Here is a 24,808-nt window from a genome sequence, read left to right on the forward strand (position 1 = left end):
TAGTCTGTCATTTATCTTTAATTTGAAAAGCAGGATCATCAACATCACACAGTTTCATCACAAGTTTACCTAATGTTAGTTAACCTGAAAGGTTAGCCTACCTAAACAGTAGCTAGCTAACAGCAGATCATGACTTAGTATAAAAGTCTGCATTGAACTTCAAAGGCTGTTTTTTCAGTAGCTACATGTTTGCTGTTTGCTGTCTCTTGTAAATTCCTCTGTCATTATTTCTAACTGTTAGATATGGCTCGTTGGCTAATCATTAGATAGGTGGATAGCTTTTTTGTGAATACATGTTTTATTTGTCATGTTGGTGAGCTGCAGTGAGTGACAGATCTTGGTTTGAGTATTGAAGTGTAGACTGTTGACCCCTGGAGGTGGGAGTTGAAGTGGCTGGGTCATTTCCTAGCCTACATTCTTCTGGAACAGATAGATACAAACTTCCACTCACAGGGCACATCAAACCAGAGCTTCTCACTTGCAGCGTTCATCTGCAGACAGTCCTCTCCTTCTCCAGCGTTATTGGGCTCACCAGTGTTCCAGTGAGTGTAGTCAAATCTGGTCCCATCTGACCACATCCATAAGCCCTCCTTGACTGCATCAAAACCTCCAACCCAGGTGTCAGGTAGGTGGCCATTGGTGTCCTTTGTCAGTGCTTGCATGAACTGGTACTCTAAAAGGTTACGCACAGATGCTAGGTTTCCACCAAGTGCCAAACAGTTTTGCTCGGAATCTGCCCATGACTGTGGAATGCTGACAAACTTGAAACAGCGTGATCCATATGTGTGCCAGTCTGAGGGACATGAACTTTCCTTTGTCCCCTCCTGCACTGCTGCTACCTGAGCCTCAACAGGAGGAGTCTGTTCCACCTCAGTCTTCAGTAAGGGTTCTAAACCAAGGAGCAGGGTCAGGTTGGCATCGCCCAGTGCAATGGCAGCACTCAGAAGCAGAAGGATGGCCAACTTCTCCATGGTAATCTTTTCCTGTCAGAGAAGGAATCACAGGTGGTAGTCTGTAGGTTCTGTTCAGCTTGAGATAGAGGAACACTTTTATACGTGCAGGTCACCAAGCCACAAGGACGAAGTACAAAAACATATATTTACACTGATTCCAATGTACCAAAAAAACATGTTGACACTAATTCCACATCCTATTGGGAAATGTATCCTAATCCTTGTGGCAAATATACACTGAGTGTACAAAACATTAAGGTCACCTGCTCTTTCCATGACCTAGACTGACCAGGTGAATCCACTAAAATCAGTGTATATAAATGGGAGGAGACAGGTTAAAAAATTATTTTGGATTCTTGAGACAACTGAGAGATGGATTGTGTGTGTGTCATTCAGAGGGTGAAGACAATAGATTTAAGTGCCTTTGAACGGGGTATGATAGGTGCCAGATGCACCTGTTCGTGTCAAGAACTGCAACGCTGCTGGGTTTTCACGCTCAACAGTTTCTGGTGTGTACTAAACATTAAGAACAACTTCCTAATATTGAGGTGCAGCTCCTCCCACCGAATACGAAGAATCAACATGAAAATAAGGTTGTCTAAGCAACAACAAAAACCTTTAAGCAGCAAAAACTACAATTAATAAATACAGATGTATAAATACAAATGAATGAAACTGAAAAAAGCATTTAAACCCGGCCGGGCCCCCAAGAAAGAATTCAAATGTGAAAGATTAGCAGTAGAAGTTGGAAGTTTACTACATACACCTTAGCCAAATAAATTTAAACTAAGTTTTTAACAATTCCTGACATTTAATCCTAGTAAAAATGCCCTGTCTTAGGTCAGCTAGGATCACCACTTTATTTTAAGAATGTGAAATGTCAGAATAATAGTAGAGAGAATGATTTAGAAAGGGCATAGACAGGGCTCTAGACGAACATAGACAGGGCTCTAACTCCTCTAGCTCCACAATGAAATAGGGTGCAAGCCAGGCAGCAGGCTGTTAGCCAGCCTGCCAGCTTAGTGGAGTCTGCCACCAGCACAGTCAGTGTAGTCAGCTCAGCTATCCCCATTGAGACCGTGTCTGTGCCCCGACCTAGGTTGGGCAAAATTAAACATGGCGGTGTTCGCCTTAGCAATCTCACTAGTATAAAGACCTCCTCCATCCCTGCCATTACTGAAAGAGATTGTGATACCTCACATTTCAAAATAGGACTACTTAATGTTAGATTCCTCACTTCAAAGACAGTTATAGTCAATGAACTAATCACTGATCATAATCTTGATGTGATTGGCCTGACTGAAACATGGCTTAAGCCTGATGAATTTACTGTGTTAAATGAGGCCTCACCCCCTGGTTACACTAGTGACCATACCCCCCGTGCATCCGGCAAAGGCGGAGGTGTTGCTAACATAAACGATAGCAAATGTCAATTTACAAAAAACAAAAAACAACGTTTTCGTCTTTTGAGCTTCTAGTCATGAAATCTATGCAGCCTACTCACTCACTTTTAATAGCTACTGTTTACAGGCCTCCTGGGCCATATGCAGTGTTCCTCACTGAGTTCCCTGAATTCCTATCGGATCTTGTAGTCATAGCAGATAATATTCTAATTTTTGGTGACTTTAACATTCACATGGAAAAGTCCACAGACCCACTCCAAAAGGCTTTCGGAGCCATCATCGACTCAGTGGGTTTTGTCCAACATGTCTCTGGACCTACTCACTGCCACAGTCATACTCTGGACTTAGTTTTGTCCCATGGAATAAATGTTGTGGATCTTAATGTTTTTCCTCATAATCCTGGACTATCGGACCACCATTTTATTACGTTTGCAATCGCAACAAATAATCTGCTCAAACCCCAACAAAGAAGCATTAAAAGTTGTGCTATAAATTCTCAGACAACCCAAAGATTCCTTGATGCCCTTCCAGACTCCCTCTGCCTGCCCAAGGACGTCAGAGGACAAAAATCAGTTAACCACCTAACCGAGGAACTCAATTTAACCTTGCGCAATACCCTAGATGCAGTTGCACCCCTAAAAACTAAAAACATCTGTCATAAGAAACTAGCTCCCTGGTATACAGAAAATACACGAGCTCTGAAGCAAGCTTCCAGAAAATTGGAACGGAAATGGCGCCACACCAAACTGGAAGTCTTCCGACTAGCTTGGAAAGACAGTACCGTGCAGTATTGAAGAGCCCTCACTGCTGCTCGATCATCCTATTTTTCCAACTTAATTGAGGAAAATAAGAACAATCCGAAATTTCTTTTTGATACTGTCACAAAGCTAACTAAAAAGCAGCATTCCCCAAGAGAGGATGGCTTTCACTTCAGCAGTAATAAATTCATGAACTTCTTTGAGGAAAAGATCATGATCATTAGAAAGCAAATTACGGACTCCTCTTTAAATCTGCGTATTCCTCCAAATCTCCGTTGTCCTGAGTCTGCACAACTCTGCCAGGACCTAGGATCAAGGGAGACACTAAAGTGTTTTAGTACTATATCTCTTGACACAATGATGAAAATAATCATGGCATCTAAACCCTCAAGCTGCATACTGGACCCTATTCCAACTAAACTACTGAAAGAGCTGCTTTCTGTGCTTGGCCCTCCTATGTTGAACATAATAAACGGCTCTCTATCCACCGGATGTGTACCAAACTCACTAAAAGTGGCAGTAATAGAGCCTCTCTTGAAAAAGCCAAATCTTGACCCAGAAATTATAAAAAACTATCGGCCTGGATCGAATCTTCCATTCCTCTCAAACATTTTAGAAAAAGCTGTTGCGCAGCAACTCACTGCCTTCCTGAAGACAAACAATGTATACGAAACGCTTCAGTCTGGTTTTAGACCCCATCATAGCACTGAGACTGCACTTGTGAAGGTGGTAAATGACATTTTAATGACGTCAGACCGAGGCTCTGCATCTGTCCTCGTGCTCCTAGATCTTAGCGCTGCTTTTGATACCATCGATCACCACATTCTTTTGGAGAGATTGGAAACCCAAATTGGTCTACATGGAGAAGTTCTGGCCTGGTTTAGATCTTATCTGTCGGAAAGATATCAGTTTGTCTCTGTGAATGGTTTGTCCTCTGACAAATCAACTGTAAATTTTGGTGTTCCTCAAGGTTCCGTTTTAGGACCATTATTGTTTTCACTATATATTTTACCTCTTGGGGATGTCATTCGAAAACAAAATGTTAAATTTCACTGCTATGCGGATGACACACAGCTGTACATTTCAATGAAACATGGTGAAGCCCCAAAATTCCCCTCGCTAGAAGCCTGTGTCTCAGACATAAGGAAGTGGATGGCTGCAAACGTTCTACTTTTAAACTTGGACAAAACAGAGATGCTTGTTCTAGGTCCCAAGAAACAAAGATATCTTCTGCTGAATCTGACAATTAATCTGGATGGTTGTAAAGTTGTCTCAAATAAAACTGTGAAGGACCTCGGCGTTACTCTGGACCCTGATCTCTCTTTTGAAGAACATATCAAGACTGTTTCAAGGACAGCTTTATTCCATCTACGTAACATTGCAAAAATCAGAAACTTTCTGTCCAAAAATGACGCAGAAAAATTAATCCATACCTTTGTTACTTCTAGGTTGGACTACTGCAATGCTCTACTTTCTGGCTACCCGGATAAAGCACTAAATAAACTTCAGTTAGTGCTAAATACGGCTGCTAGAATCCTGACTAGAACCAAAAAAATTTATCATATTACTCCAGTGCTAGCCTCCCTACACTGGCTTCCAATTAAGGCAAGGGCTGATTTCAAAGTTCTACTGCTAACCTACAAAGCATTACATGGGCTTGCTCCTACCTATCTTTCCGATTTGGTCCTGCCGTACATACCTACACGTACGCTACGGTCACAAAACGCGGGCCTTCTAATTGTTCCTAGAATTTCTAAGCAAACAGCTGGAGGCAGGGCTTTCTCCTATAGAGCTCCATTTTTATGGAATTGTCTGCCTACCCATGTCAGCGACGCAGACTCAGTCTCAACCTTTAATTCTTTACTGAAGACATATCTCTTCGGGAGGTCCTATGATTAAGTGTAGTCTGGCCCAGGGGTGTGAAGGTGAATGGAAAGGCTGGAGCAACGAACTGCCCTTGCTGTCTCTGCCTGGCCGGTTCCCCTCTTTCCACTGGGATTCTCTGCCTCTACCCCTATTACAGGGGCTGAGTCACTGGCTTACTGGTGTTCTTCCATGCCGTCCCTGGGAAGGGTGCGTCACTTGAGTGGGTTGAGTCACAGATGTGGTCTTCCTGTCTGGGTTGGCACCCCCCTTGGGTTGTGCCGTGGCAGAGATCTTTGTGGGCTATACTCGGCCTTGTCCCGGGATGGTATGTTGGTGGTTGGAGATATCCCTCCAGTGATGTGGGGGCTGTGCTTTGGCAAACTGGGTGGGGTTATATCCTACCTGTTTGGCCCTGTCCGGGAGTTTCATCGGATAGGGCCACAGTGTCTCTTGACCCCTCCTGTCTCAGCCTCCAGTATTTATGCTGCAGTAGTTTGTGTCGGGGGGCTAGGGTCAGTCTGTCACATCTTGAGTAATTCTCTTGTTTTTTCCGGTGTCCTGTGTGAATTTAAATATGCTCTCTCTAATTCTCTCTTTCTCTCTTTCTTTCTTTCTCTCGGAGGACCTGAGCCCTAGGACCATGCCTCAGGACTACCTGGCTTGATGACTCCTTGCTGTCCCCAGTTCACCTGGCATTGCTGCTGCTCCAGTTCCAACTGTTCTGCCTACAGCTTTGGAACCCTGACCTGTTCACCGGACGTGCTACCTGTCCCAGACCTGCTGTTTTCAAGTCTCTAGAGACAGCAGGAGCGGTAGAGATACTCTCAAAGATCGGCTATGAAAAAGCCAACTGACACTTACTCTTGTGTTACTGACTTGTTGCACCCTCGACAACTACTATGATTATTATTATTTGACCATGCTGGTCATTTATGAACATTTGAACATCTTGGCCATGTGCTGTTATAATCTCCACCCGGCACAGCCAGAAGAGGACTGGCCACCCCTCATAGCCTGGTTCTTCTCTAGGTTTCTTCCTAGGTTTTGGCCTTTCTAGGGAGTTTTTCCTAGCCACCGTGCTTCTACACCTGCATTGCTTGCTGTTTGGGGTTTTAGGCTGGGTTTCTGTACAGCACTTTGAGATATCAGCTGATGTAAGAAGGGCTATATAAATACATTTGATTTGATTTGATTTATTTCAGCTTTTATTTCTTTCATCACATTCCCAGTGGGTCAGAAGTTTACATACACTCAATTAGTATTTGGTAGCATTCCCTTTAAATTGTTTAACTTGGGTCATACGTTTCGGGTAGCCTTCCACAAGCTTCCCACAATAAGTTAGGTGAATTTTGGCCCATTCCTCCTGACAGAGCTGGTGTAACTGAGTCAGGTAATCACTAAATGAAATATCCAAAATACAGTATATTATTTTATTGTTTTGTTTTTTAAAGAAATGTATTGAAATGTATTCTTTAGGATGTCTATTTATAGTAATTTTTTCCTTTGAATTAAAGAGCCGTTGTATTGAACACTGTGATGTTTAACAGTGAGAACGGCAGGTCAACTTACTAAATGAAATGAGAGTTTGACTGTGTGATAATAGGTTGCTTCTTGTGTAAATATTTTCTATATTATTTTATTATAATTGAATTTTACCTTAACCATTGTCAACGTACAGTTCCAAGACTGTATGTTTAGCCTTGGTATTGCTATCATTTTATTATACGGATTTAAATTGAAAATAAGTGATACAAAATTGTATCACATTACATTTTTTGTCATCTTTGAATATGTTTATATGTTTATTATCTTCAAATAATATTTATCTTCAAGTAATATTTTTCTTCAAATAATATTTATCTTCAAATAATATTTTTGCAGGAATCTCCTTGCGAATGATTTTGCCGAAGATTGTATCTCCGCCGGCCTGGGCACACGGTTTTTCAGTTCTGCCCACAAATTGTCTATGGGATTGACGTCAGGGCTTTGTGATGGCCACTCCAATACCTTGACTTTGTTGCCCTTAAGCCATTTTGACACAACTTTGGAAGTATACTTGGGGTCATTGTCCATTTGGAAGACCCATTTGCAAACAAGCTTTAACTTCCTGACTGATGTGTTGAGATGTTGCTTCAATATATCCACATAATTTTCTTCCTCATGAAGCCATCTATTTTGTGAAGTGCACCAGTCTCTCCTGCAGCAAGCACCCCTACAACATGATGCTGCCACCCCCGGGCTTCACGGTTGGGATGGTGTTCTTCGGCTTGCAAGCCTCCCCCTTTTTCCTCCAAACATAACGATGGTCATTATGGCCAAAGAGTTCTATTTTTGTTTCATCAGACCATTTACATTTTACATTTAAGGCATTTAGCAGACGCTCTTATCCAGAGCGACTTACAAATTGGTGCATTCACCTTATGATATCCAGTGGAACAACCACTTTACAATAGTACATCTAAATATTTTAAGGGGGGGGGTTAGAAGGATTACTTTATCCTATCCCAGGTATTCCTTAAAGAGGTGGGGTTTCAGGTGTCTCCGGAAGGTGGTGATTGACTCCACTGTCCTGGCGTCGTGAGGGAGCTTGTTCCACCATTGGGGTGCCAGAGCAGCGAACAGTTTTGACTGGGTTGAGCGGGAACTGTGCTTCCTCAGAGGTAGGGAGGCGAGCAGGCCAGAGGTGGATGAATGCAGTGCCCTTGTTTGGGTGTAGGGCCTGATCAGAGCCTGAAGGTACGGAGGTGCCGTTCCCCTCACAGCTCCGTAGGCAAGCACCATGGTCTTGTAGTGGATGCGAGCTTCAACTGGAAGCCAGTGGAGAGAGCGGAGGAGCGGGGTGACGTGAGAGAACTTGGGAAGGTTGAACACCAGACGGGCTGCGCGTTCTGGATAAGTTGTAGGGGTTTAATGGCACAGGCAGGGAGCCCAGCCAACAGCGAGTTGCAGTAATCCAGACGGGAGATGACAAGTGCCTGGATTAGGACCTGCGCCGCTACCTGTGTGAGGCAGGGTCGTACTCTGCGAATGTTGTAGAGCATGAACCTACAGGATCGGGTCACCGCCTTGATGTTAGTGGAGAACGACAGGGTGTTGTCCAGGGTCACGCCAAGGTACTTAGCACTTTGGGAGGAGGACACAAGGGAGTTGTCAACCGTGATGGCGAGATCATGGAACGGGCAGTCCTTCCCGGGAGGAAGAGCAGCTCCGTCTTGCCGAGGTTCAGCTTGAGGTGGTGATCCGTCATCCACACTGATATGTCTGCCAGACATGCAGAGATGCGATTCGCCACCTGGTTATCAGAAGGTTGGAAAGGAGAAGATTAATTGTGTGTCGTCTGCATAGCAATGATAGGAGAGACCATGTGAGGATATGACAGAGCCAAGTGACTTGGTGTATAGTGAGAATAGGAGAGGGCCTAGAACAGAGCCCTGGGGGACACCAGTGGTGAAAGCACGTGGTGCGGAGATAGATTCTCACCACGCCACCTGGTAGGAGCGACCTGTCAGGTAGGACGCAATCCAAGCGTGGGCCGCGCCGGAGATGCCCAGCTCGGAGAGGGTGGAGAGGAGAATCTGATGGTTCACAGTATCAAAGGCAGCAGATAGGTCTAGAAGGATGAGAGCAGAGGAGAGAGAGTTAGCTTTAGCATTGCGGAGAGCCTCCGTGACACAGAGAAGAGCAGTCTCAGTTGAATGCCCAGTCTTGAAACCTGACTGATTAGGATCAAGAAGGTCATTCTGAGAGAGATAGCAGGAGAGCTGGCCAAGGACGGCACGTTCAAGAGTTTTGGAGAGAAAAGAAAGAAGGGATACTGGTCTGTAGTTGTTGACATCGGAGGGATCGAGTGTAGGTTTTTTCAGAAGGGGTGCAACTCTCGCTCTCTTGAAGACGGAAGGGACGTAGCCAGCGGTCAAGGATGAGTTGATGAGCGAGGTGAGGTAGGGGAGAAGGTCTCCGGAAATGGTCTGGAGAAGAGAGGAGGGGATAGGGTCAAGTGGGCAGGTTGTTGGGCGGCCGGCCATCACAAGACGCAAGATTTCATCTGGAGAGAGAGGGGAGAGAGGTCAAAGCACAGGGTAGGGCAGTGTGAGCAGGACCAGCAGTGTCGTTTGACTTAGCAACGAGGATCGGATGTCGTCAACCTTCTTTTCAAAATGGTTGACGAAGTCATCCGCAGAGAGGGAGGAGGGGGGGGAGGAGGATTCAGGAGGGAGGAGAAGGTAGCAAAGAGCTTCCTAGGGTTAGAGGCAGATGCTTGGAATTTAGAGTGGTAGAAAGTGGCTTTAGCAGCAGAGACAGAAGAGGAAAATGTAGAGAGGAGGGAGTGAAAGGATGCCAGGTCCGCAGGGAGGCGAGTTTTCCTCCATTTCCGCTCGGCTGCCCGGAGCCCTGTTCTGTGAGCTCGCAGTGAGTCGTCGAGCCACGGAGCAGGAGGGGAGGACCGAGCCGGCCTGGAGGATAGGGGACAGAGAAAATTAAAGGATGCAGAAAGGGAGGAGAGGAGGGTTGAGGAGGCAGAATCAGGAGATAGGTTGGAGAAGGTTTGAGCAGAGGGAAGAGATGATAGGATGGAAGAGGAGAGAGTAGCGGGAGAGAGAGAGCGATGGTTGGGACGGCGCAATACCATCCGAGTAGGGGCAGAGTGAGAAGTGTTGGATGAGAGCGAGAGGGAAAAGGATACAAGGTAGTGGTCGGAGACTTGGACGGGAGTTGCAATGAGATTAGTGGAAGAACAGCATCTAGTAAAGATGAGGTCAAGCGTATTGCCTGCCTTGTGAGTAGGGGGGGAAGATGAGAGGGTGAGGTCAAAAGAGGAGAGGAGTGGAAAGAAGGAGGCAGAGAGGAATGAGTCAAAGGTAGACATGGGGAGGTTAAAGTCACCCAGAACTGTGAGAGGTGAGCCATCCTCAGGAAAGGAACTTATCAAGGCGTCAAGCTCATTGATGAACTCTCCAAGGGAACCTGGAGGGCGATAAATGATAAGGATGTTAAGCTTGAAAGGGCTGGTAACTGTGACAGCAAGGAATTCAAATGAGGAGATAGACAGATGGGTCAGGGGAGAAAGAGAGAATGTCCACTTGGGAGAGATGAGGATTCCAGTGCCACCACCCCGCTGGCTCGATGCTCTAGGGGTATGCGAGAACACGTGGGCAGACGAGGAGAGAGCAGTAGGAGTAGCATTGTTATCTGTGGTAATCCATGTTTCCGTCAGTGCCAGGAAGTCTAGGGACTGGAGGGTAGCATAGGCTGAGTTCAGCCTTGTTGGCCGCAGACCGGCAGTTCCAGAGGCTGCCGGAGACCTGGAACTCCACGTGGGTCGTGCGCGCTGGGACCACCAGGTTAGAGTGGCAACGGCCACGCGGTGTGAAGCGTTTGTATGGCCTGTGCAGAGGGGAGAGAACAGGGATAGACAGACACATAGTTGACAAGCTACAGAAGAGGCTACGCTAATGCAAAGGAGATTGGAATGACAAGTGGACTACACGTCTCGAATGTTCAGAAAGTTAAGCTTACGTTGCAAAAATCTTAATGACTAAAATGACGAAAATGATACAGTACTGCTGGCTGGTGGAGTAGGCTAACTAGCAGTGGCTGCGTTGTTGACTTTGTTTGAACGTGTAGCTGGCTAGATAACCTCGATAGTTTCAGTACTACACCTTGTCATGATACAAAAGCAACTTTGTAGCTAGCTAACATAACACTAATCAAGAAGTTCCTTTGTAATGTATTTAGTTTCTACAGTGCTGCTCGTCGGTAATAGTTGGCTAGGTTTGGAAAAATGGCGTCGCGGGGGATGGAAATAGCTGGCTAGCTAACCTCGATAATTACTAAACTACACATGTATCAAGCTATGACAAAGACAACTATGTAGCTAGCTAGCTAACACTGCACTAGTCAAATCGTTCCGTTGTAATGTATTAGTATCTACAGCGCTGCTAGTCGGTAACGGTTGGCTAGCTAGCAGTGGGTTTGATGATGACTAGGTGTGTTGACTAAGTCTGGAGTCTGGACAAGGCGTCGCGTCGCGGCTGGCTAGCTAACCTCGATAATTACTCTAAACTACACAATTATCTTAGATACAAAGACAGCAAAGACAACTATGTAGCTAGCTAACTAACACTAACACTACACTAATCAAGTCGTTTCGTTGTAATGTAATAGTTTCTACAGTGCTGCTAGTCGGTAGTAGTTGGCTAGCTAGCAGTGTTGACTAGCTAGCTAGCAGTGTTGACTACGTTAGGAGGACGAAAAATAGCTAGCCTCGATAATTACTCTAATTACTCTAAACTACACAATTATCTTTGATACAAAGACGGCTATGTAGCTAGCTAAGAAAAATTGCTCAGATCAAACAAACCAAACCGTTGTAATGTAATGAAGTGTAATATTACCTGTGGAGCGAAGCGAAGACCAGAGGACATTTCTCCAAAAAGTACTATCTTTGTCCCCATGTGCAGATGCAAACCGTAGTCTGGCTTTTTTATGGCGGTTTTGGAGCAGTGGCTTCTTCCTTGCTGAGCGGCCTTTCAGGTTATGTCAATATAGGACCCGTTTTACTGTGGATATAGGTACTTTTGTACCTGTTTCCTCCAGCATCTTCACAAGGTCCTTTGCTGTTGTTCTGGGATTGATCTGCACTTTTCGCACCAAAGTACGTTCATCTCTAGGAGACAGAACGCGTCTCCTTCCTGAGCGGTATGACGGCTGCGTGGTCCCAAGGTGTTTATACTTGCATACTATTGTTTGCACAGATGACCGTGGCACCTTCAGGTGTTTGGAAATTGCTCCCAAGGATGAACCAGACTTGTGGAGGTCAACAACCAAAAAATTCTGAGGTCTAGGCTGATTTCTTTTGATTTTCCCATGATGTCAAGCAAATAGCTGACTTTGAAGGTAGGCCTTGAAATACATCCACAGGTACACCTCCAGTTGACTCAAATTATGTTAATTAGCCTATCGGAAGCTTAATTTTCTGGAATTTTCCAAGCTGTTTAAAGGCACAGTCAACTTAGTGTATGCAAACTTCTGACCCACTGGAATTGTGATACAGTGAATTATAAGTGAAATAATCTGTCATTAACAATTGTTGGAAAAATTACTTGTGTCATGCACAAAGTAGATGTCCTAACCGACTTGCCAAAACTATAGATTGATAACAAGAAATTTGTGGAGTGGTTGAAAAACGAGTTTTACTGACTCCAACCTAAGTGTATGTAAACTTCCGACTTCAAATTAATAAGCCTACGCACAATCCGTACGTACGTGGACTTGATATACACCTTGAACTAAATATGTCATTTAATTAGAGGTTGGCCTTTTTCTCTTATTCCAGGCTTTATCAAACAAATTGGCAAACTTGAATATTGAAGAAACAAAAAAACCTTTCAGGTTTTTCTCCTAGAACAGCCAAATAATACCAGGGTTCTAGAATAGAATCACCTGTAAATAGAATAATACCAGGGTTCTCCCAGGCCCTACCACCTAGTGGCTTTCTGGAATAGAAACACCTGTATATAGAATAATACCAGGGTTCTCCTAGGCCCTACCACCTAGTGGCTTTCTGGAATAGAAACACCTGTATATAGAATAATACCAGGGTTCTCCTAGGCCCTACCACCTAGTGGCTTTCTGGAATAGAAACACCTGTATATAGAATAATACCAGGGTTCTCCCAGGCCCTACCACCTAGTGGCTTTCTGGAATAGAAACACCTGTATATAGAATAATACCAGGGTTCTCCCAGGCCCTACCACCTAGTGGGCTTTCTGGAATAGAAACACCTCTATATAGAATAATACCAGGGTTCTCCCAGACCCTACCACCTAGTGGCTTTCTGGAATAGAAACACCTGTATATAGAATAATTCCAGGGTTCTCCTAGGCCCTACCACCTAGTGGCTTTCTGGAATAGAAACACCTGTATATAGAATAATACCAGGGTTCTCCTAGGCCCTACCACCTAGTGGGCTTTCTGGAATAGAAACACCTGTATATAGAATAATACCAGGGTTCTCCTAGGCCCTACCACCTAGTGGCTTTCTGGAATAGAAACACCTGTATATAGAATAATACCATGGTTCTCCCAGGCCCTACCACCTAGTGGCTTTCTGGAATAGAAACACCTGTATATAGAATAATACCAGGGTTCTCCCAGGCCCTACCACCTAGTGGCTTTCTGGAATAGAAACACCTGTATATAGAATAATACCAGGGTTCTCCCAGGCCCTACCACCTAGTGGCTTTCTGGAATAGAAACACCTGTATATAGAATAATTCCAGGGTTCTCCCAGGCCCTACCACCTAGTGGCTTTCTGGAATAGAAACACCTGTATATAGAATAATACCAGGGTTCTCCCAGGCCCTACCACCTAGTGGCTTTCTGGAATAGAAACACCTGTATATAGAATAATACCAGGGTTCTCCTAGGCCCTACCACCTAGTGGGCTTTCTGGAATAGAAACACCTGTATATAGAATAATTCCAGGGTTCTCCTAGGCCCTACCACCTAGTGGGCTTTCTGGAATAGAAACACCTGTATATAGAATAATACCAGGGTTCTCCCAGGCCCTACCACCTAGTGGGCTTTCTGGAATAGAAACACCTGTATATAGAATAATTCCAGGGTTCTCCCAGGCCCTACCACCTAGTGGGCTTTCTGGAATAGAAACACCTGTATATAGAATAATTCCAGGGTTCTCCTAGGCCCTACCACCTAGTGGGCTTTCTGGAATAGAAACACCTGTATATAGAATAATTCCAGGGTTCTCCTAGGCCCTACCACCTAGTGGCTTTCTGGAATAGAAACACCTGTATATAGAATAATACCAGGGTTCTCCCAGGCCCTACCACCTAGTGGGCTTTCTGGAATAGAAACACCTGTATATAGAATAATTCCAGGGTTCTCCTAGGCCCTACCACCTAGTGGCTTTCTGGAATAGAAACACCTGTATATAGAATAATACCAGGGTTCTCCTAGGCCCTACCACCTAGTGGCTTTCTGGAATAGAAACACCTGTATATAGAATAATACCAGGGTTCTCCCAGGCCCTACCACCTAGTGGGCTTTCTGGAATAGAAACACCTGTATATAGAATAATTCCAGGGTTCTCCTAGGCCCTACCACCTAGTGGGCTTTCTGGAATAGAAACACCTGTATATAGAATAATACCAGGGTTCTCCCAGGCCCTACCACCTAGTGGCTTTCTGGAATAGAAACACCTGTATATAGAATAATACCAGGGTTCTCCCAGACCCTACCACCTAGTGGCTTTCTGGAATAGAAACACCTGTATATAGAATAATACCAGGGTTCTCCTAGGCCCTACCACCTAGTGGCTTTCTGGAATAGAAACACCTGTATATAGAATAATACCAGGGTTCTCCTAGGCCCTACCACCTAGTGGCTTTCTGGAATAGAAACACCTGTATATCGTCTTTTAAAGGCCAATAAAGTATTGAGTGAATTTCATTCTCTACCTCTTCCAGGTCACAGTAGTTACAAAGTCTCTCCTCTACTATTCTAATACCGGCCTGTTGACACATGGAGGGGCAATATCCCTGTTCTTACCTGTGTACATAGTGTTCTCTAATACCTGTTGACACATGGAGGGGCAATATCCCTGTTCTTACCTGTGTACATAGTGATCTCTAATACCGGCCTGTTGACACATGGAGGGGTAATATCCCTGTTCTTACCTGTGTACATAGTGTTCTCTAATACCTGTTGACACATGGAGGGTTAATATCCCTGTTCTTACCTGTGTACATAGTGATCTCTAATACCGGCCTGTTGACACATGGAGGGGTAATATCCCTGTTCTTACCTGTGTACATAGTGATCTCTAATACCGGCCTGTTGACACATGGAGGGGCAATATCCCTGTTCTTACCTGTGTACATAGTGTTCTCTAATACCTGTTGACACATGGAGGGGCAATATCCCTGTTCTTACCTGTGTACATAGTGATCTCTAATACCTGTTGACACATGGAGGGTTAATATCCCTGTTCTTACCTGTGTACATAGTGATCTCTAATACCGGCCTGTTGACACATGGAGGGGTAATATCCCTGTTCTTACCTGTGTACATAGTGTTCTCTAATACCGGCCTGTTGACACATGGAGGGGCAATATCCCTGTTCTTACCTGTGTACATAGTGATCTCTAATACCGGCCTGTTGACACATGGAGGGTTAATATCCCTGTTCTTACCTGTGTACATAGTGATCTCCGGCAGTAGGGTGGACATCAACTTTCTCTCAAACATTCATTTGTTCTTAATCAAACAAAAGTTTCTCAATTTAGGTTTATGATTTATCTCCTCCACCAATTTATTTTCATATAGCATCATCAGTTGTTTTTTAAATCTTTAATTTGGTTTTCATACAGATGTTCTTAGTCAGACAGTTGTGAAAGGTTTAGATTAGATGAGTTTATTAGTCACTTGTGATAGAGATGTAATTACAGGGTGAAAATCTGATACACCGGGATCAACAGTGCAGGTAAATATGTAATAAATAAATAGAGAAGTGAATGAGACACAACAATAACAATAATAGTAATAATAATAATATATGCACATTTACAACTGTAGCAATATACATTACCGTTGGGTGGTGGGGGCAGGGTAACAGTCTGTAATGTCCATTGGGTGGTGGGGGCAGGGTAACAGTCTATAATGTCCATTGGGTGGTGGGGGCAGGGTAACAGGGTAACAGTCTGTAATGTCCATTGGGTGGTGGGGGCAGGGTAACAGGGTAACAGTCTGTAAAGTCCATTGGGTGGTGGGGGCAGGGTAACAGTCTGTAATGTCCATTGGGTGGTGGGGGCAGGGTAACAGTCTGTAATGTCCATTGGGTGGAGGGGCAGGGTAACAGTCTGTAATGTCCATTGGGTGGTGGGGGCAGGGTAACAGGGTAACAGTCTGTAATGTCCATTGGGTGGTGGGGGCAGGGTAACAGTCTGTAATGTCCATTGGGTGGTGGGGACAGGGTAATAGTCTGTAATGTCCATTGGGTGGTGGGGGCAGGGTAACAGGGTAACAGTCTGTAATGTCCATTGGGTGGTGGGGGGCAGGGTAATAGTCTGTAATGTCCATTGGGTGGTGGGGGCAGGGTAACAGGGTATCAGTCTGTAATGTCCATTGGGTGGTGGGGGCAGGGTAACAGTCTGTAATGTCCAGTGGGTGGTGGGGGCAGGGTAACAGTCTGTAATGTCCATTGGGTGGTGGGGGCAGGGTAACAGGGTAACAGTCTGTAATGTCCATTGGGTGGTGGGGGCAGGGTAACAGTCTGTAATGTCCATTGGGTGGTGGGGGCAGGGTAACAGTCTGTAATGTCCATTGGGTGGTGGGGGCAGGGTAACAGGGTAACAGTCTGTAATGTCCATTGGGTGGTGGGGGCAGGGTAACAGTCTGTAATATCCATTGGGTGGAGGGGGCAGGGTAACAGGGTAACAGTCTGTAATGTCCATTGGGTGGAGGGGGCAGGGTAACATGGTAACAGTCTGTAATGTCCATTGGGTGGTGGGGGCAGGGTAACAGGGTAACAGTCTGTAATATCCATTGGGTGGTGGGGGCAGGGTAACAGTCTGTAATGTCCATTGGGTGGTGGGGGCAGGGTAACAGTCTGTAATGTCCATTGGGTGGTGGGGGCAGGGTAACAGTCTGTAATGTCCATTGGGGGGTGGGGTGCAGGGTAAATGTTCCTATGTGTGGGAGGTGGGGTGCAGGGTAAATGTTCCTGTGTGGGAGGTAGGGTGCAGGGTAAATGTTCCTGTGTGGGAGAGGTGGGGTGCAGGGTAACAGTCTGTAATGTCCATTGGGTGGTGGGGGCAGGGTAACAGTCTATAATGTCCATTGGGTGGTGGGGGCAGGGTAATAGTCTGTAATGTCCATTGGGTGGTGGGGGCAGGGTAACAGGGTATCAGTCTGTAATGTCCATTGGGTGGTGGGGGCAGGGTAACAGTCTGTAATGTCCATTGGGTGGTGGGGGCAGGGTAACAGTCTGTAATGTCCATTGGGTGGTGGGGGCAGGGTAACAGTCTGTAATGTCCATTGGGTGGTGGGGGCAGGGTAACAGGGTAACAGTCTGTAATGTCCATTGGGTGGTGGGGGCAGGGTAACAGGGTAACAGTCTGTAAAGTCCATTGGGTGGTGGGGGCAGGGTAACAGTCTGTAATGTCCATTGGGTGGTGGGGGCAGGGTAACAGTCTGTAATGTCCATTGGGTGGTGGGGGCAGGGTAACAGTCTGTAATGTCCATTGGGTGGTGGGGGCAGGCTAACAGGGTAACAGTCTGTAAAGTCCATTGGGTGGTGGGGGCAGGGTAACAGTCTGTAATATCCATTGGGTGGTGGGGGCAGGGTAACAGGGTAACAGTCTGTAAAGTCCATTGGGTGGTGGGGGCAGGGTAACAGGGTAACAGTCTGTAATGTCCATTGGGTGTTGGGGGCAGGGTAACAGGGTAACAGTCTGTAAAGTCCATTGGGTGGTGGGGGCAGGGTAACAGGGTAACAGTCTGTAAAGTCTAAATGTTCCTGTGGGGGAGGTGGGGTGCAGGGTAAATGTTCCTGTGTGGGGGAGGTGGGGTGCAGGGTAAATGTTCCTGTGTGAGGGAGGTGGGGTGCAGGGTAAATGTTCCTGTGTGGGAGGTGGGGTGCAGGGTAAATGTTCCTGTGGGGGAAGGGGTGCAGGGTAAATGTTCCTGTCTGGGAGGTGGGGTGCAGGGTAAATGTTCCTGTGGGGAGGTGGGGTGCAGGGTAAATGTTCCTGTGTGGGAGGTGGGGTGCAGGGTAAATGTTCCTGTGTGTGGGAGGTGGTGCAGGGTAAATGTTCCTGTGTGGGAGGTGGGGTGCAGGGTACATGTTCCTGTGTGAGGGAGGTGGGGTGCAGGGTAAATGTTCCTGTGTGGGAGGTGGGGTGCAGGGTAAATGTTCCTGTGGGGGAAGGGGTGCAGGGTAAATGTTCCTGTGTGGGAGGTGGGGTGCAGGGTAAATGTTCCTGTGGGGGAGGTGGGGTGCAGGGTAAATGTTCCTGTGTGGGAGGTGGGGTGCAGGGTAAATGTTCCTGTGTGTGGGAGGTGGGGTGCAGGGTAAATGTTCCTGTGTGGGAGGTGGGGTGCAGGGTAAATGTTCCTGTGTGGGGGAGGTGGGGTGCAGGGTAAATGTTCCTGTGTGGGAGGTGGGTGCAGGGTAAATGTTCCTGTGTGGGAGGTGGGGTGCAGGGTAAATGTTCCTGTGAGGGAGATGGGGTGCAGGGTAAATGTTCCTGTGTGTGGGAGGTGGGTGCAGGGTAAATGTTCCTGTGTGGGGGAGGTGGGGTGCAGGGTAAATGTTCCTGTGTGTGGGAGGTGGGGTGCAGGGTAAATGTTCCTGTGGGGGAAGGGGTGCAGGGTAAATGTTCCTGTGTGGGAGGTGGGGTGCAGGGTAAATGTTCCTGTGGGGGAGGTGGGGTGCAGGGTAAATGTTCCTGTGTGGGAGGTGGGGTGCAGGGTAAATGTTCCTGTGTGTGGGAGGTGGGGTGCAGGGTAAATGTTCCTGTGTGGGAGGTGGGGTGCAGGGTAAATGTGTGGGTGGTGGAGTGCAGGGTAAATGTTCCTGTGTGTGTCTGTGTGTAGGGGGGGGGGGTCTTGCAGTCACTCCGTGTCCTTATCCATAGACTGATTTCAAGGTAAGGAAACAAATATCTAAAATATTTCAAATTGCTGAACTATCACTGTAATGTCATGGTATAAATTGTAGCCTTACTGTTGTACTTTTGAATGTTCTAATAAAATAAAAAGTCTAATAAAATAAAATATTTTGGAAGTTTGAAAGACGTGCCCCAACCCTCCCTGGGAGTTCCACTGAATCTTTTCAACGGCCAATAAGGTTTGAGTATTAAGTTAATAAGTTAGACCAGGAAGTCTGATAAGACAGACTGAGTGGGAGCGAAGCTCACCTTGACTAAAGGTTCTTTGAAAACGTCTGTGTCAAGCAACATGGACGCAGTGTTGCAGTGAGACTAGGTCAATGTGCTGATACACAAACAAGTCAAACAACATTGACATTGCATGCATAGGGTGGCAGGTAGCCTAGCGGTTAAGAGCGGTTCGAATCCCCGAGCCGACTTGGTGAAAAACCATGCCGGTGTGCCCTTAAGCAAGGCACTTAACCGTAATTTCTCCTGTAAGTCACTCTGAATAAGAGCGTCTGCTAAATGACTAAAATCATTTAATAAAATAAACATCCAATCCTGTCAGACACTGAGTGTACAAAACATTATGACAGACTGACCAGGTGAAAGCTTTGATCCCTTATTGATGTTACTTTTTAAATCCACTTCAATCAGTGTAGATAAATGAGAGGAGACAGGTTAAAAAATGGTTTTTGGAGTCTTGAGACAATTGAGACATGGATTGTGTGTGTGTCATTCGGACTGTGAATGGGCAAGATAAAATACACTACAAAAGTATGTGGACACATGCTCATAGAATCTCAATCCAAAATCATGAATGGTCCACCACCCAAAGGACATCCAGCCAACTTGACACAACTATGGGAAGCATTGTAGTCAACAAGGGCAAGCATTCCCATGGAACACTTTCAACACCTTATCCATGCCCCAACGAACTGAAGCTGTTCTGAGGGCAAAAAGAGGTGCAACTCAATATTAGGAAGGTGTTCTTAATGTTTTGTACACTCAGTTTACATCACAAATATTTGTTTTATCCAACTGCTTGGTAATTATAACAGCATCACTGAGTGTACAACACATTAAGAACACCTGCTCTTTCCATGACATAGACTGACCTGGTGAATCCAGGTTAAAGCTATGATCCCTTATTGATGTTACTTTTTAAATCCACTTCAATCAGTGTAGATAAATGAGAGGAGACAGGTTAAAAAATGGTTTTTGGAGTCTTGAGACAATTGAGACATGGATTGTGTGTGTGTCATTCGGACTGTGAATGGGCAAGATAAAATACACTACAAAAGTATGTGGACACATGCTCATAGAACATCTCAATCCAAAATCATGGGCTTTGACATGGAGTTGGTTCCCTCATTTGCTGCTAGATGTTGGAACATTGCTGCGGAGACTTTCTTCCATTCAGCCACAAACATTATTGATGTTGGGCACTGATGTTGGGCAATTAGGCCTGGCTCGCAGTCAGTGTTCCAATTCATCCCAAATGTGTTCAATGGGGTTGAGGTGGGTTGAGGTTTGCAGGCCAGTCAAGTTCTTCCACGTCGATCTTGACAAACCATTTCTGTATTGACCTTGCTTTATGCACAGGGGCATTATCATGCTGAAACAGGAAAGGGCCTTCCCCAAACTGTTGCCACAAAGCACAGAATCGTCTAGAATGCCATTGAATACTGTAGCTTTAAGATTTCCCTTCATTGAAACTAAGGGGCCTAGCCCGAAACTGAAAAACAGCCCAAGATCCTTATTCCTCCTTCACCAAACTTTACATTTGGCACTATGCATTGGGGCTGGTAGCGTTCTCCTGGCATCCACCAAACCCAGATTCGTCCGTAGGACTGCCAGATTGTGAAACGTGATTAATCACTCCAGAATACATGTTTCTCTGCTCCAGAGTCCAATGGCGGCAAGCTTTACACCACTCCAGCCGACACTTTGATTTGCAGTGATTTTTGGCTTGTGTGTGGGTTCTCTACCATGGAAACCAATTTCATGAAGCTCCCGACTAACAGTTCTTCTGCTGACGTTGTTTCCAGAGGCCGTTTGAAACTCAGCAGTGAGTGTTGCAACTGAAAATGCTTTTTTACGTGCTACGCGCTTCAGCACTCAGTGGTCCCGTTCTCTGAGCTTGTGTGGCCTACCACTTCGCGGCTGAGCCGTTGTTGCTCCTAGACGTTTCCACTTCACTATAACAGCACTTACAGTTGACCGGGGCAACTCTAGCAGGGCAGACATTTGACAAACTGACTTGTTGGAAAGGTGGCATCTTATGACGGTGCCAAGTTGAAAATCACTGAGCTCTTCAGTACTGCCATTCTGCTGCCAATGTTTGTCTATGGAGATTGCATGGCTGTGTGCTCAATTTTATAGACCTGTCAGCAACGTGCTGTCTGAAATTGCTGAATCCACTAATTTGAAGGGGTTTTCACATACTTTTGTATATATCGTGTATTTAAGTTCCTTTGAACGGGGTATGGTAGTAGGTGCCAGGCGCACTGGTTTGTGTCAAGAACTGCAACGCTGCTGGGTTTTTGACGCTCAACCGTTACCCGTGTGTATCAAGAATGGTCCACCACCCAAAGGACATCCAGCCAACTTGACAACTGTGGGGAAGCATTGGAGTCAACATGGGCTAGCATCCCTGTGGAACGCTTTCGACACCTTGTAGAGTCCAATGCCCCAACGAATTGAGACTGTTCTGAGTGCAAAAGGGTGGGTGGGGGCAACTCAATATTAGGAAGGTGTTGTTAATTTTTCGTACACTCAGTAGAAACAGAATTAGTATAATTCAGTCAGGAAGACAGAGAGGTGATCTAGTTACTCAGTAGAAACAGAATTAGTATAATTCAGTCAGGAAGACAGAGAGGTGAATTATCTATCTACTGCCCGTCTTATTTATCGATGGACCGTTTCTTCTTCTCTCAGTTGTGGTGTGCCGTGCGAACCCCGGAGAGCGCCCACAAGGGACTCATGACCCCACAAACCCCCAAAATACAGCCTCATCGGCACCCTCTCTAACTCGCCAGACTGTGCTGAGCACTTCCAGTGCCCCACTGGCTCCCTTATGAACTGGGGTCACCGCTGCATGGCGTGGTAGGGCCTGGCAAAACCACTGGCGGGCGCTGCCTGCCTGTGGAGGCTGCATTGAGGAGGAGGAGGAGGAGGAAGAGATCCTCCAACTAATCATCTACAGTTTTTTTAATCTAGTAATCAGAAGGGGCCCTTATACAGTCGGTGGGGCTATATGTACATAAGGATACCTATGTCACATCTGCTCCCACTACGCCCTCTGGTGTTCATCCGGTGTCATCCTAACCTGCAGTTCTCCCCCTGTATACTCTCTCTCTCTCTCTCTCTCTCTCTCTCTCTCTCTCTCTCTCTCTCTCTCGGTATGGTTGGAGACAGGTGTGCTGGAGTCAGAACAGATCCCTATCAGCTGCAAATCATCCCATAATCAAGACCTCTACATATACTCATTCCTGCCACCTCCACTCTGCCAGACTGTAATCTCTGCTCAGTCAGTTGTTATTCTAGCTAGCCTAGCCTTTTGTCAGTTCTCAAGATCCTGTTGCCCTGCTGTGCTTGTTTCCCTGCCTTACACTGTTTTGTCCTCTCGTTGCAGTACCGCTCTGGCTCCTGTCTCCTGTACCACATCTCATACACCCAAACACCTTGCTTTGGACTTCACTCACCACCACCACCTTGGATTCCCCTCAGGACCCGTTTACCCTGCTCAACTCAGTCAACTACAATCTCACTCTACACTTCGGGTTTCTCTGCAACTCATCTGAGCTATCCCGGTTCTGCACTCCATATCTCTCTGTGTACAATAAACATTCATCCCTGCTTCTGCATCTGAGTCCGCTCTTGGGTTCCCCTGTGTTTGCTCCGCGTAACACCCTCCTCCTAAAGCCCTACTGGCTGTCACGTTGTTGTGTGAGGAACTCTCTGTCCCTGTGACTCCGCCTTTTCATTCTTTTCTGCTTTTTAATCTCAGAGCTTCTTCAGTCCTTCATTCAGGGGAGAAATAGAATAGCACTCTCTCTCTCCTCTCTCTCTCCTCTCTCTCTCTCTCTCTGTGGACACATTTCCTGTCACATTTCTCAGCCTCATGGATTTAGCCTCAGATATGAAAGACAGTGAATGGCAACACTTTACAATAAGGTTACATTAGTTAATGCATTAGTTAACCTGAATAAATAAATCATTCATTTAATATCTACTAAGTATTTATTCATTGTATGCATGTTTACTAAGCCATAAAAAAATGCATTAATACATTATTAAATAAAGCTGATAATTCATGTTAGTTAATAGTGATATATCTTTAATTTCCTGCATCTAAACCATTCAGAAACAAATGGTCTGTTAGGAAGAGAGTTACTCATTCATAATTAACAGCATGATAAGGTTTTATCATGTATTATTTTTAGTGATGCAGGTTCATGTCATTGAGAGATTGTCTTTATTCTAGTTTAAAAATAACTTACCATTGACTAACTGATGCCATGACAACTTGTTAAGCAATAGCAAATGAAGAAAACACTGAATAGTCTGTCATTTATCTTTAATTTGAAAAGCAGGATCATCAACATCACACAGTTTCATCACAAGTTTACCTAATGTTAGTTAACCTGAAAGGTTAGCCTACCTAAACAGTAGCTAGCTAACAGCAGATCATGACTTAGTATAAAAGTCTGCATTGAACTTCAAAGGCTGTTTTTTCAGTAGCTACATGTTTGCTGTTTGCTGTCTCTTGTAAATTCCTCTGTCATTATTTCTAACTGTTAGATATGGCTCGTTGGCTAATCATTAGATAGGTGGATAGCTTTTTTGTGAATACATGTTTTATTTGTCATGTTGGTGAGCTGCAGTGAGTGACAGATCTTGGTTTGAGTATTGAAGTGTAGACTGTTGACCCCTGGAGGTGGGAGTTGAAGTGGCTGGGTCATTTCCTAGCCTACATTCTTCTGGAACAGATAGATACAAACTTCCACTCACAGGGCACATCAAACCAGAGCTTCTCACTTGCAGCGTTCATCTGCAGACAGTCCTCTCCTTCTCCAGCGTTATTGGGCTCACCAGTGTTCCAGTGAGTGTAGTCAAATCTGGACCCATCTGACCACATCCATAAGCCCTCCTTGACTGCATCAAAACCTCCAACCCAGGTGTCAGGTAGGTGGCCATTGGTGTCCTTTGTCAGTGCTTGCATGAACTGGTACTCTAAAAGGTTACGCACAGATGCTAGGTTTCCACCAAGTGCCAAACAGTTTTGCTCGGAATCTGCCCATGACTGTGGAATGCTGACAAACTTGAAACAGCGTGATCCATATGTGTGCCAGTCTGAGGGACATGAACTTTCCTTTGTCCCCTCCTGCACTGCTGCTACCTGAGCCTCAACAGGAGGAGTCTGTTCCACCTCAGTCTTCAGTAAGGGTTCTAAACCAAGGAGCAGGGTCAGGTTGGCATCGCCCAGTGCAATGGCAGCACTCAGAAGCAGAAGGATGGCCAACTTCTCCATGGTAATCTTTTCCTGTTAGAGAAGGAATCACAGGTGGTAGTCTGTAGGTTCTGTTCAGCTTGAGATAGAGGAACACTTTTATACGTGCAGGTCACCAAGCCACAAGGACGAAGTACAAAAACATATATTTACACTGATTCCAATGTACCAAAAAAACATGTTGACACTAATTCCACATCCTATTGGGAAATGTATCCTAATCCTTGTGGCAAATATACACTGAGTGTACAAAACATTAAGGTCACCTGCTCTTTCCATGACCTAGACTGACCAGGTGAATCCACTTTAATCAGTGTATATAAATGGGAGGAGACAGGTTAAAAAATTATTTTGGAGCCTTGAGACAACTGAGAGATGGATTGTGTGTGTGTCATTCAGAGGGTGAAGACAATAGATTTAAGTGCCTGTGAACGGGGTATGATAGGTGCCAGATGCACCTGTTCGTGTCAAGAACTGCAACGCTGCTGGGTTTTCACGCTCAACAGTTTCTGGTGTGTACTAAACATTAAGAACAACTTCCTAATATTGAGGTGCAGCTCCTCCCACCGAATACGAAGAATCAACATGAAAATAAGGTTGTCTAAGCAACAACAAAAACCTTTAAGCAGCAAAAACTACA

The 24,808-nt window shown here is 45.5% G+C and overlaps 2 protein-coding genes across 2 annotated transcripts; both read right to left on the reverse strand.

Annotated features, from left to right (window-relative positions):
* LOC106574392 (ladderlectin-like) lies at nt 1–1,033 on the reverse strand. Its single transcript, XM_014150246.2, has one exon. The coding sequence runs from the start codon at nt 969–971 to the stop codon at nt 411–413; it is 561 nt and encodes a 186-aa protein (XP_014005721.2). The 5' UTR covers nt 972–1,033; the 3' UTR covers nt 1–410.
* Nucleotides 1–24,260, reverse strand: LOC106590962 (ladderlectin). The gene is made up of 2 exons (XM_045713118.1): nt 23,280–24,260; nt 1–166 (listed from the first exon to the last, which is right to left on the reverse strand). The coding sequence occupies exon 1, from the start codon at nt 24,187–24,189 to the stop codon at nt 23,629–23,631; it is 561 nt and encodes a 186-aa protein (XP_045569074.1). The 5' UTR covers nt 24,190–24,260; the 3' UTR covers nt 1–166; nt 23,280–23,628.
* Nucleotides 24,261–24,808: the final 548 nt, after the last annotated feature.

This window comes from Salmo salar, unplaced genomic scaffold, assembly GCF_905237065.1.
Source record: "Salmo salar unplaced genomic scaffold, Ssal_v3.1, whole genome shotgun sequence".
In the NCBI taxonomy this organism is placed as follows: domain Eukaryota; kingdom Metazoa; phylum Chordata; class Actinopteri; order Salmoniformes; family Salmonidae; genus Salmo; species Salmo salar.